At 52.4% G+C, this 13785-nt stretch overlaps 1 protein-coding gene across 6 annotated transcripts in view; it reads left to right on the top strand.

Annotated features, from left to right (window-relative positions):
- Window positions 1-13785, top strand: part of RPH3AL (rabphilin 3A like (without C2 domains)) — a 126208-nt gene that overhangs the window by 51203 nt on the left and 61220 nt on the right. For all 6 annotated transcript variants that reach the window (XM_081162468.1, XM_081162467.1, XM_081162471.1 and 3 more), the window contains 2 exons: window positions 2484-2627; window positions 5393-5522. In XM_081162468.1, the coding sequence (XP_081018594.1) occupies window positions 2484-2627; window positions 5393-5522 (274 nt within the window). The remainder of the gene's footprint in view (window positions 1-2483; window positions 2628-5392; window positions 5523-13785) is intronic.

Genomic DNA, 13785 nt, shown 5'->3' on the forward strand with positions numbered 1-13785 from the left:
GTTGCACAGCAGTGAACCAGACCACCATGATCTCTTGTCTTAAGGCACTATGGGTAGGAATGAGCATTATACACATAATTACCCATGTGCTTTAACAGTGGACACCGGCAATGGGGGTGAAAGGGGTGCTAACTCGATCTGAGAATTGAGAGAGGCTTCACTGAGAGTGTGATGCTTATGTTGAGTCCTGGAGGAGGGGTAAATGTTAGGTGGAAATATGGGGGAGGGGCTTCTAGAAGACAGAACAGCATGTGCAGAGGCCCTGAGGTAGAAAGAACATGGCATGAAGAGGAAACCAGTGTTGACGTGAGTGCAGAGAGTAAGTGAGGCAGTGAATGGGCTACAAGGAAGGTGGAGAGGTGGGCAGGAGCCAGGCGGGGCAGAGCCTGGTCCCACATTCTGGAGGGGCGGTAGAGGGTCCCAGCTTGCCTCAAAATAATGTTTGAGCCCAGTGATGGAGCTATGCCTGGGCGTTATGAAAACGGAGAATGGACTCAACGCATTTTGGAGGTGATCAAGAAAAGCCTCCTGGTGAAGATCATGTCTAAAAGAGTAGGAGTGAGCCCTGGCCGGTGTGGCTTACTGGTTAGAGCATCAGCCTGTGAACTGAAGGGTCCCAGGTTCAATTCCAGCCAAGGGCACGTACCTTGGTTGCAGGCTCGATCCTGGCCCTGGTCAGGGTGTGCGCTGGAGGCAGCCAATTGGTGTGTCTCTCTCACACTGATGTTTCTTCCTCTCTCTCCCCCCTTCCACCCTCTCTGGAAAGCAATGGAAAAAATATCCTCAGGTGAGGATTTAAAAAATATATTATAATAATAATAGAATAGGAGTGAGCCAGTGGAAAGGGGGTTTAGGGAGAGGGGCGTGCTCCCCAGGTGGAGGGCACAGGGTGAGCAAAGGCCTGGAGACAGCATGCAGCCAAGAAGAACTCAGGGCACTAGGAGCATTTGTTGGTCATGCACACCGTGTGAGGCCAGGGGAACCAAGGAACAAGGGCGCCCTACTGGGGACATACAGATGGGTGCTGAGCACCCCTGAAGGTTCTTCCCCAGGGGTTGTAGCCCATCTGCATCTAGAAGCTTGAGTAGGCCTCCTTTGGCTGAGTGGAGGGGCACTGCAGGGAACACGATGCTCAGTGGCAGCATGGGCATGATGGGACAGGGATAGGGAGCTGGGGGAGGAATCAAATGAAAGAACATAAATTGTCAGGGCTCAGTGGGTGATCAGATGGAGGCAGGAAAGGAGGCTCGGAGGATGCCCTGGGGGAGCCTGGCAGGGCTGTTGGCAGCTGCTAGACGCTAGACGGGAGCTCCCCTGGCCAAGACGGGAGTCGGCAGGCGTCCTCCTGGCTTGCCTTTAGAAAACCATCTAACTGTGCCCTGCCTCTTCTCCTCTGAGAAATGGGAGGCCTGCCTTGCAGAATGACATGAGGTCCAGTGGAAGGGGTCTACGGGCCTCAGGCTGGCACTGGGTCCAAAGAGAGCTGGGTAGAAGCTGTGCCCACTGGAACAGGTGGCAGTGCTGGTGCTATGCCCACCCACCTGCATGTCCCCTCCAGCAGCATGTCCCCAGCACCTTCTGAGCCTGGCATCACAGTGGACGCTCAAAAATGTGCATTGAATGAATAGCCCTTATAACTTTTCATTAAATAAATATTTGTGAAATTGATTGGGCACCTGTCTCCCCCAGCATATTGTAGTTCTCCAAGGCAGTGACTGCCATCTTGTGCATTTCTGTTCCCAGCACCTGGCACAGAATGTCTAGGAGAAGCTGAGGCCCAGGGCAGGAAGCGTGGGCCTTGGTCTGGTGTTGGCACTCCCTCCCCATCCAGAAAAATAGAAAGGGTGTGTGTCCTTCCCCTCCGCCCCGGGTCCCAGCCACAGGTGTCCTGCAGCCCAGGGGAGTGGAGACAGCTGCGCCCCGGGGGAGGCCAGCCCACCTCTCCTTCTTGCCTGCCCCGGCCACCTCTCCTCTCATCCAGCTCCATTACCCTCCTGCCCTTGAACCCTCTGTTTTCAAAATGCTGTTAATCTCCTTTTATCCTCAAGGATTATTTTAAACCTAATTACTTGTTCTTTCCTGTTCCGTAGTAAACTCCATGTCACTCTCTTCTGTGACTCAGATCTAGGTTTTCATTCTTTTCTTGCCCATCTCCTGCGCTTCTCCCTGAAAACCTCACGTGCCATGGCTGTGGCCTTGGCCATGGCCGTGGCTGTGGCCTTGGCCTTCTCCATTTGTACAGCGGGCGCATTCCCTGTTCCCGCCTCCTGAGGAGCTGAGATGGTGCTGCCATCTTTGCAGGCTGTAGCTGGCAGGTGGCAGAGCCGGCACTTGGAGCCTGGCACCTCCCTGTTCCCTGAACTCCTTTCCCCTGACACAGCAGCTGGGCCTTCCCTGGACTGTCCTTAGGGGGCCTTCATGGGTATGGCAGGGGTGTTGGGGTTTGCACTGGGGTGACCTCAGGGCCTGTGTTCTCTCTCGAGGCTGCAGACAGGCTGGTCTGTGCACACCTACCAGACAGAGAAGCAGAGGAAGAGCCAGTGCCTCAGCCCGGCCGAGGTGGAGGCCATCCTGCAGGTCATCCAGAGGGCCGAGCGGCTGGACGTCCTGGAGCAGCAGAGGATCGGGTAAGGGCTGCTCTGGGCCGGGTCAGGAGCAGACCACCGGCGAGAGGAAGGCAGGGCACTTAGTGCCAGGCCAGTGGGCTGGGCGTCTGGCGCCTTCATCCTACGGCTGGCTTTTCACCCGAGAGTGAGTCCGCTCTGCCTGAACACCCCTGGAGTGCAGACACTAACCCAGCCCATCAAAGACTCAGTATGCCCACCTGTAAGATGGGGATAGCGGCTCCTGTGTGGGCCCCGAGTGTGGGGGGTGAGTGAGTGTGGTGAAACGTGTTTGGGCTGTTCAGCTCTGCACACTTAAGGGTCAGCTGCCATCCAGCAGCGAGGGATTTAAGTTGAGGCTGACCCCGGATTGTCCCACCTGAGACCAACAAGAGATGCTCTCCAGCTTGTTCTGAGCTTCTCTCCTGGCCTCCCACATCCAGAGCTGACTCAACACAGTCTCCAAACAGCTTTGTTGGGTCTTTTTTTGTTTGTTTAATTACAAAAGCAATTTACAGTTCCTTGAAAATCTGAAAAACACAGAAAAGCACAAGCAGGAAAACACAAATGGCAGTGCACTGCCTTGGGCAGTTCATTTGATTCTGATCTCCCTGTGCTTCTTCTATTTATCTTTTCTAGTAAGTATGTGATCATTTAAAGAAGCCAGACATTGTAGAAAGTGAAAGCACCACTACAAAGATCACTGCTGTCCCAGCAGTTTAGTGTATATGCCTCAGTAATTCTGACCTTTTACTATCACTGTGTTACAAAGAGGGTTTAGATCAGACCGACTCATCTCCCTTTTTCCCCACCTGACCTGGCTCTGGCCCTATCCTGCCCAAGGCCCTGCAAGGCGCTGTGCAGGACCACCCTCCCCCTCACCCCCCAGCTGATGATCGATACCCAGGAGGGTGTGCAGGGCTCAGTGGGCAGTGGTTCATGTCAGCTCCCCCATCTAGTGGGAAGCATATGCGTCCCCTCATCCATCTGGGCTACAGCGTTTGCCTTTCCTGTGCTGCTCACATTGTCCGGCCCGCTCTGGGAGCACTGGGTTTGGCAGGGGCACAGAATGACCCAGAAGGCAGTGCCTCAGGTTAATCATCTCAGAAGGAGGAGGCAGGTACATCCAGTGTTTCATGAGTTAGGAGGCACAGGGTGGTACTGACAGGGGGTCCCCAAGAACAGGCAAGACAGAGCTGAAACTGGCTTTGCTCCAGAGGCCCTGTAGGTCCCCAGGTAAGGGAGGATACCCCTGTGGAAGTCAGGGGTGCTTGCTAGAGGGCAAGGGGGGTAGAAGCAGCCTCCTGCTCAGTCTGCTCTTTCTCGGCACCCAGGCAGAGTCTGATCACCTCAGGGGAGAGAGTGGGGTTGCCATGAGAGTGGGGCCTGGGTGTGAACACAGGCTCCACCTCTTAAGAGCTGTGTGACCTTGACAAGTGACTTCACATCTCTGAGCCTGAATCTTCTCATCTTTAAAATGGGGAGAAATAGCATCTTTCTCACTGGGGCACAGTGAGGGGCGAGGAGGGTGGATTACATGGGTTTTTTACATTTGTGTCCCCTTAAATGCAAAAACCCCATGGGAGGGGGTTGTGACAATTAGAGGAGATAATGTGTCTGTCCATTCACTCAAGAATTTTCACTGGAGATACTGCTGCCAGCAGAACAAGTCGCTGCCAGTTTCGGGTATTGCATTATACGTTGTCATGAAGCAGGGGTCACAGTGGGCTGAGGGGCCGTGGGACCCCCAGAAGAGGCACCTACCCCAGGCTCAGTGAGGTTCAGGGAAGGCTCCTGGACACAGCATCAGAGGTTCAAAGACAGGCTTTTTCTTTCTTTCTCCCACGTCTTCCTCTACCCCGTGGCTCAAACCAAAGGCTTCTGCGTCATCCTGGGTCTCTCTTACCTTCCCTCACCCCACATCCATCGAGGCTGCCTCTGAAATACAGCCCATGCCAGTCTCCATCCCCCTGGACCTCCCACCACCTCCTGCAGTCTTCCTCACCTCCAAGCCCCGCTGTCATCCTGAGTGAACTTGTAAAAATGTCACTCAGATCAAATCACTCCTCTGCTTAAAACTCCTCAGTAGCTTCACGTTGATCTTCGAGAATAATCCGAATTCCATTTTGTGACCTGCAAAGCCCATGTAATCCGCCCTCCCCACCCCTCCAGCCTGCTTTCATCCCACATTCCCTCCCGCGTGCGCAGGAGGCAGTAGGCACACCGGCCTTCTTAGCATCCTAATGCAACAGGCCCTTTCTCACTCAGAACATTCCAGGCTGTTCCCCCTGCCTGGAATGCTTCCTCCCCTAGCTCTTCACATGGTTCGGTCCTTGTCATCCTTAGCTCTCAGCTCAAACGTCCTTAGAGAGGCCTTCACTGATCACCATCTAACGTGCCCCAGCCTCCCGCAGTGTCTTCCTCCCTGCCCACTTATTTTATTTCACAACGCTTTCCCCTCTAAAGCCAGTTTGCTTGTTTACTTGTGTCTGGACTTTCTCCCTTTACTGAACATAAGTTCAGTGAGAGCAGGGACCATGTCTGTCTCTGGCTTTTTTGCTACAGAATTCCCATGTCTGGAAATGTACATCATAGATGCTTAATTCATATTGGTGAGTAAATGAATGATTAGGAGTGATAGCCAGGCAAAGAGGCGAGGCAGGGAACAGCATCTAGGCGAGGGAACAGCACATGGGGCTGGGTGTGGGGCCTTGTGGCAGCGGTGCCCGGGCAGTGGGCGAGTCGGAGCCCGGCCGCGCGTTCCTCTGACCCTGTGCCCTGTGCTGCAGGCGGCTGGTGGAGCGGCTGGACACCATGAGGCGCAACGTGCTGGGGAACGGCCTCTCCCAGTGTCTGCTCTGCGGAGAGGTGCTGGGCTACCTGGGCAGCTCGTCGGTGTTCTGCAAAGACTGCAGGAAGGTAAGGCCCTGCTCTGGCCCTGCCACACTGGCTACCAGGCCTGGACCAGCTCGGCTGCTGCTCTGTGGCTCTGCACCCTGGCTCCCAGGAGTGCGTGTGTGTTTGTATGTATGTGGATAGCACATGGTTTCCTTTGCTGCTTGCCAGAGGATTGGAGCCTGAAGGCCAAACGGCCTGGCTTCTAGGGCCAGCCCTGGGGAGTGGACCTCTGGGTCTCACAGGCCCAGGTGTGAGTTCGGCTCTTGCACTAGCCATTTGACCTCAGAAAACTTGTTTAATATGTTTTATCACCGTCCTTACCTGTGAAATAGAGATAATCATAATATGTACCTTAGAGAATTATGATGATTAAATATTATATGCAAAGCTCTTAAGACCTTGTCTGGTACATTAAGTACTCAATAAATGTTATTAGTTGTTATTAAGTAAATACAATTCCCTTCAGAGCCAAATCGTATGCTAGGATTGCACTTCCTATTTTATTGGTCAAGTAGCCCGAGGGCTCTGTAGTGAATTAAAACAGGGCAACGTGATAGAGTATGACTGGGGGGGCTCTCTTAGTGCAGACCTGAACACAAGCAACAGCCAGCCCCCGGAAGATCTGGGTGGAAAAGAGTTCCACGCAGAGGGAATGGCAAGCATGCAGACCCCTGAGGCAGAAAGCAGCTGGGCATGTTCGAGGAACTAATGAGGGCATCTGGGGGGGCAGAGGGAGGGAGAGGTGGGCACAGCCTATCACACAGAGCTTCATCAGTCAAGGTCAGGAGTTGAGATTTGATTCTAAGTTTAATGGGATGCCAGTGGAGCATTTTAAGCAGGGGTATGATGTGATCAGATTTGTTTTTAAGAGATGAGCCTAGCTGCTGTCTGGTGAGTACATTGCAAGGGGACATAGAGTGAAAGCTGGAGACGAGTTAGGTAGCAATGGCCATCATTGGGAGATGATGGGGTTGGGGACAAGGCAGCATGTGGACGGGGGCCATATGCCAAGAGCATCAGTCTCTTCAGTGTATTCTAAGCAGATGGGGAAGGATTCGAGGGCCCTGGGAAGGAAAGAGGGCCCGAGACTGCAATTGGGCCAGGGTGAGAGGTCACATGGTCCACCCTGCACTGTGGGTGGGTGGTGTTCCTCCTGGGCTTGCCAGTAGGTGCTCTTCCCGTGCAGATGGACTTGGGTTGTGGTCCCAGCTTAACCACAGTGCGGTGACCTTGTACAAGTTACTTAACCTCTGTTGTCTCGGCCTCTGTTTCTCTATTTGTAAACGGGATACTAAAGCTTATGTCCTCATTGGCTGGGTGTGAGGAGTAAATGAGCTAATGCAGAGAAGCCCCTCACAGAGTGTCTGGTCCATTTTGAACACTCAGTAAAAGAGACCTGTTGTTATTGATGTTACTATTAATCTACTTCAAGGTCCCAGCTGTTCATACTGCCCATGTGTTATAAAGAATGGAACTTACTTCCCATATATCTCAGAAGAGGGTTAGTGACATCCCATGTATTAGTCAGCTTGGGCCACCGTAACAAAATATCAGAGACTGGGCAGCTTCAACAACAGAAATTTATTGCTCATAGTTGTGGAGACTGAGAAGTCCAAGATCAATGTGCTGGTCAGTTCAGGTTCTGGTGCGAGCCTTGGCTTGCAGATGGCCCCCTTCTCACTGTGTCCTCACATGGTGGAGAGAAAACTCTGGTCTGTCTTCCATTTCTCATAAGGACACCGGTCCTGTCGGATCAGGGCCCCACCCTTATGACCTCATTTAACCCTGATTACCTCTGAAAGACCCTGTCTCTGACAGTCATATTGGGGATTAGGGCTTCAACATTTGGATTTCCAGGGGACACAATTCAACCCATAGCACCCCACATTCTTCTTGTTAGAATTCATGTTTTCTTGAACTTAAATTGGAGTTCCGACAGTTAGTTTCATGTTTTTTGTAATTTATATGAAAGCCGCTGGAGGCCTTTGTAGCTCTCCAGCATTAATCTTGAGCCAGCAGTGAAACCAAACTCCTCCATTTCTGCGCAAGTCCCTCATATAAACTTAATACTCAACCACTTTTTCAGCCTGTTGTAGGCTAATTCTGGGTTAGGGGAGTCCAAAAGGACAAGTGTCCAAAACAGTCACTTCCCTCAGAGCCTGATGGTCAAAGTGGGAAGACTCTCTAGAGTGATACTGATCAAGGTTTCCAGGACTAAGAGCAATCAGGAGAGCTGCCTGGAGGAGCTGGCTCCGGAAGCCTACTGAGAGGTGGAGAGTAGAGTGAAGGGCATTCCAGGCAGGGGGGAACAGCAAAGCAAAGACATGGAGCTGGATATGGGCTGGGCGAGCCCCTGACCATGAAGATGCACCCCTGAGGGCAGGGAGAAGTGTACTGAAAGAAGAAGAAACATAGGAGATGACATCTGATTTGACTTAGGAACAGGGGGACCTTGGAGGAGGGACAAAGGTGAGATCATGCGGACTTGAAGACAAGGGCAGAGCTGAGATCTTTGTGTAGGAGATGGGCCTTGTTAGAAGGAAGAGTTCTCTGAGAGCCAAGCCACGTTTGAGCAGGGTGGGCAGGTCCGCCAGGCCCCAGGGCCTGTGTGAGATGGTCAAAGATATCACACAGACACCCTGCAGCCACTCTGCCAGGCATTGATCACCTAGGAGAATCAGGAGAGGCCCAGACTTAGCTTCAGAGCCCCTAGCAAGGCTTTAGCTCTTGCAGGAGCCCTCTGGTGTCTGGGAGGGGAGGACAATGTCATCTATTCACTCATCCAACAAATATGTAGTGTACTGCTGGTGCAGACATGGGGGATGTGGTGTAGGGACACACAGATCCCTGCCCTCCTCGGTGATGGGTTAATTGATTATAGACGTGGTTGGATTACAGAGACAGCCCCGGGGGCCTGAGAGAGCTCTAACAGGGTACTAGCCTAACTGGGAGCCTCAGGAGTCCTCCACTCTAGGTTCACCATTTACTGAGGACCTTCTGTTTATTTCCAACTCCACTTTCTACCTCCTCACCTTTTGCAATGGCAGGCAGCCCTGGGTCCAGGAGGTATGTGGCCATGGGCAGGCTGCTGGGGAGATCTCCAACGTGGGAAGTATCCAGATCCAGGCCTCGGGGGGGGGGGATCCTCTGCTGCTCCTGGCCACGTGGAGCTGTCTCCTGCACGGGCCCTGGCAGGGTTCAGCAGCCACAAGCTGAGTATGTGGGTGGAACCCATGATGCTGGCCCTAGCGGCAGCTACCCTTCAGTAATTGGGCCCACACGCCCAGGCTGCCTGCCCTCATTAGGGGAGGGCTGTGGTGGGAAGGGAGAGGGGCAGGCTGGTTAATTAGAGAGGCCTGGCACTCCTAATTGCTTAGGCTCTGAGTCAGCCAGCTTTCAGTTCAATTGAGAGTCGGGTTTCACCAGCGATGGGAGGCTGGGCAGGGCTGCAGGAGGACCTGCCTGAGCCCAGGATGATGCTATCACTGTGCAAGGGAAGCAGTAGGATTTTTTCTGGTTTCAGCCAAAGTGTGTTTCACGGTGTGGGTGCCAAGGAAGCTGCCCATGAAACAGTGGTCTCAGTGATGTGTGCCGAGTCCCCATGGGAGAGGACAAGGCCCCATTACACTGCTCAAAGCTTTAGGGAAGCCCAGCTCTGTGAGGGGTCAGGGCTCCCCTGCTCAGGATGGGGAGGTGATGGATGGAAGGGGCCAGGCTGGGGCCAGGCCAGAGCCTGACCCGTGCCCCACAGCCTGCTCCAGGCTCAGAAGAGGTATGTAAGGGGGCTCAGCCCAGACCCCCAGCAGGAAAGCTGGCAGTAACCTGGGGGCCACTAATCCCATCATGGGGGCCCCACCCTCATGAGCTTATCAAACTCTAATCACCTCCCAAATGCCCCACCTCCAAACACCATCACGTTGGTGGTTATGGTTTCACCATATGAATTTGAAGGAACACAAACATTCAGTCCATTACACCTGCTGAGCAAAAACTCTGGGTGTGGGGCAGGATCTGTGTTTAACAAGCCCTCTGGGGGATTCTGATTATCTTTAGGTTTGAAAACTCCTGCTCTAAGGTCCCAGTCCCAGGCCTGGCTGAGAGTGGTGGTGAAAGACTTTGAGTGCCAGGTTTTCCCTCTGCTTCTCTTGCTCCCCTTACCCTCCCCACCCTCCCCTGCACCACACAACCCCTACTCCCCTCACACCACACCTCCCACACACCTACACCTCCCATATACACCCCCACACACCACACCCACCCAAGCACATAACCCCACATCCCCCCACCCCTACCCCACACATACCCCCCAGGTCAGGGGCTCCTGCACCCTCCCCCAGGCCATTCTGGCTCTTGCCAACAATGAACACTAAGGCCACTGTCTCACCTTGTTATATCCTGTAGAGTTTATAAAGTGCTTTTACAAAAGTCATCCTGTTTGGTCCTCAGGACAAAGCTGTAAGGGAAACAGGAGCTGAGGCTATTTCCTAGTCACAGATGGAGAACAGGGCCTCAGTGGAGGCTATGTGGCCTTCTAGGGTCACCTGGCTGGGTAGTGGGTAGCTGGGTCCCCCAGGGGCATTTGCTGTGCCATGCTGCCCCTCTGTTCCTTCAGGCCAAAGCATTCACACCGGAGAAGCAGGGATATCTTCCTACAGACCACAGGAGAAGAAACATCATACTCAATAGTGAAATATTGAAAACTTTTCTCATAAAAAGGGAATAAGACAAGTTCTTTGTGTTATTTTTATCACCACTTCTACCCAGTGTTGTACTGGAGGCCTAGCCAATGCAATCAGGCAAGAAAAAGAAATACATGGCATGAGGATTGGAAAAGAATAGCTAAAACTGTCATTATCCATGAATATAGCATAATTATGTAACTAGGAAATCTGAAAGAATCTAAATACAAATGGCTTGCCTGGATGGCATGGCTCAGTGATTGAGCATCGACCTATGAACCAAGAGGTCATAGTTCAGTTCCCAGTCAGGGCACATGCCCAGGTTTCGGGCTCTTATTTACTCTGCTAGACACTGTTCTAAGGGTCTGTCACATGTCAACTCATTTAGTTCCCCTAAGAACCCTATGTGGTTGGCACTATTATCATTCCCCTTTTACAGATGGGTAAACTGAGGCACACAGTGGTTAAGCATCTTGCCCAAGGTCACTCAGCTAGGTAGTCGTGGAGCCAGTATTTGAACCCACGCAGCCTGGTTCTGCACACTGTTGCCATTAACTGCTATGCTACATCAACCCAACAGAGTTATGAGCTAAGAAGGTCGATACAGACAAGAATAAATAAATGCAGTCATCCCAGAAAGAGGCAAAAACACAAGCAGGGAGGGCGGGAGGGCACTGATAAGAGCCAATGGGGAGGGAGTGGGAAGGCAGCTATTTTATTTTGGATGTACAGCGAGGACCTCTATGAGGAGGTGACATTTGAGCTGAGACCATGATGAGAAAAAGCCAGATCTGGCAGAAAGCGTCCCAAGCAGAGGGAGCAGCATGGACGAGGTACGGGGTTGGAAGAATGCGGCCTAAGTGAGAAAGGGAGAGGGCCCCACAAGTGACCCTTCAAAGCTTGCGGCCTGGCCCTTGCCAGGCCTGTGGAATGGGGACTGCCCCACCTGCTCCTTGGATTAACTTGAGTCCCCCAAAATAGGAGGAGGCAAGTTTAAAAATTATTTTTAATTTGTGGTAAAATATACACAACATAAAATTTGCCATTTTAACCATTTTTAAGCGTACATTTCAGAGGCATTAAGTATGTTCATGTTGTGCTATCACCACCACCATCATAGCCAGAACTTCCTCATCTTGCAAAACCGAAACTCTGTACCCATTAAACATTAACTCCCCTTCCCACCCTCCCCAGCCCTGGCACCTGCCGTTCTGCTTTCTGTTTCTATGACTTTGCCTGCTTTAGGCACCTCATATAAAGCGGAATCATACCGTATTGGTCTTTTTGTGACTGGCTTATTTCACTTAGCATGCCGCCTTCAAGGCTCGTCCATGTGATAGCATGTGTGGGGATTTCCTTCCTTTTTAAGGCTAGTATCCACCGTCTGTAGGTATCACGTTCCGTTGGCCCATTCACCTGTCAGTGGACACTGGAGTCGCCTCTACATCTTAGCTCGTGTGCGCAGTACCCCTGTGAATATGGGTGTGCAGGTATCTCTTTGAGTTGCCGCTTTCGCTCCTTTTGGACGATTCCCAGAAGTGGATCGTGTAGTCGTTGTGTGTAATTTTTGGAGGAGCTGTCACCCTCTTTCCACAACGGCTGCACCGTTTTACATTCCCATCAACCGTGCACAAGGGTGTAGCTTTTTGCAGGGTCTCCCTCCTGGATGGAGGCGTGACGAAACTCACCCATGTCCCCACTCCCTTTCCAGACCCAGCTCTCAGTGCCCCCGTCCCTTGGGTGCAGCCGCAAAAGCAGCAGCGTCCTTGAGCAATAGTCATTTCATCTGCTCTGCCTCCAAAGTGGCCTCGCTGTGTCCTTTCTCCTCCTCAACCTAATTCAGATGTAGGAGACGTGTGCTTTGCTTCATTATGAAGATGGATTTTTTCATTCGGCTACTGATGTTTCCCAAATTCCCGGAAAAGTCACTTAATTCGCCTACCCTGAGGGCCTCCTCTGGCTGCTGTCACCCAGGCTGTTTGGCAGGAATTGACTTGGCTGCTCTTGCTGGATCCAGAGGATTGGACCAGACACCACGCAGCATCTTCAAACATCTGCCTGCTCAGGAGTCTGACTGTCAGAACATCTCCATTAAGGCACACTTCTTTCTTGCTGTCCTGGTGCCTGCGGCATGATCCCTCCCCCCCCCAAAGTAGCTTCTTTCTTGCACTTGTGCAGTCCAGAGACCATTCTGTTCCCCTTGTCATGCCTCTGATCTTTAGCTCAAGGTCAAAGGCAGCCAAAGAGCTGCCAAGAGCCAGGGTGGTCTTGGGGAACCTTGAGGCCCTCTGGTGGCAAGAGCCAGAGCTCCTTGGAGACCAGCCTTACGGTCATTCAGAAATGTGTGGGTGGTCTTTCTCCATTGCGAGTGGGAGTGGGATTCTTGGGGTACCGCAGGAATAAGCATTTCCAGAGGCCCCACGGGAGGGTGAGATATGGTCGAAAGCTTTATTTCCATGGAATTACATCCCTTCAGTATAGTTAGAAGCAAAGCAGTGTCCAGAGTTTCTGTCCCATGTTGCAGCCGGGTCCAGTTCAGCATCAGGCTAGTTACAGTCCATTAGTCCATTGTGTGTGGGGTCCACATGTCTGTGGGCTCTATAGGCAAATGCAGGGGAGCAGGAGCGTGAGCCCCATAAGCCAGGAGTCCACCAAGAGGAATCAAGAGCCAAGAGAACCAAGAGCGCAAGGGAGCGAACTCCTTTGTTTAGGGAATTAAATATTCCAAAATTTTCCGCCCTTGTAGTGACCACGCCCACTCTGGCCAATGACCTCTGTGCTCAGGTGTGACTAAGAGAAAGCACCTTCCCTATGTTACCCCAACTTTACTGGGCATGTATCCCCCCCCCCCATCCAGTCCCTTCCCCCAGTGATCTGAAGGGAATAGACCTGTGGTTCCCTGGGGAGTGTAAAGCTATAGCGTCCTGGCAAAGCTGCCCAAATGACATGCCCATAATTTCTGGCCTTCCCTTTGTTCCCTTCCTGTTATTAATAACACGGTTAATTGCAATGGTATCACCTGCAGCCCTCTAGAGACCCTGTCCACTTAGCTCACCTGCATGCCAAGCCCTGCCCTCCAGCAACTCATCTCTGAGATAGACACTGCAGCGCAGCGTGAGAAGTGCTGCAGGAGCAGAAGGCGTGAAGCAATCTGGAGCAGAGGGCGGCTTAGCTGGCACCTGGGTTGCTGTCTGAGCCACACCTGGAAGGGAGGAGACCGAGGTGCCCGGAGAGAGCATTTCAGGAGGAGGCACAGCTCTGTAGAGGCAGGGTGACAATGAAGTACAGGGACTGGGGGGCATTTGGCATACCTAGTGGTTTGGGGATATGGGGAAGTCATCAGGGAGAGGGAAGCAGGCCCAAGAGGGTGGAGAGAATGAAGTGAGGAGTGTGAAGGGCCCTGTGTGCCAAGCTGAGGAGTTTCCTCTATGCAGCAGAGCCATAGAAGGAAAGGGTTCTGTGCAGGAATCAAGTGGATCTCTGGGGAGGTCACATCCAAAGGCAGATTTGGAGGGGGGACTGTGTGGTGGGTTGAGAGAGCCTGTTGGATGCTTTAAAACAATAAAACAAGTTGTGTTCCAAAGGCACGGAAAAATAAGCTTTAG

Source organism: Miniopterus schreibersii (genome assembly GCF_964146895.1).
Source record: "Miniopterus schreibersii genome assembly, chromosome: 16".
NCBI lineage: Eukaryota > Metazoa > Chordata > Mammalia > Chiroptera > Miniopteridae > Miniopterus > Miniopterus schreibersii.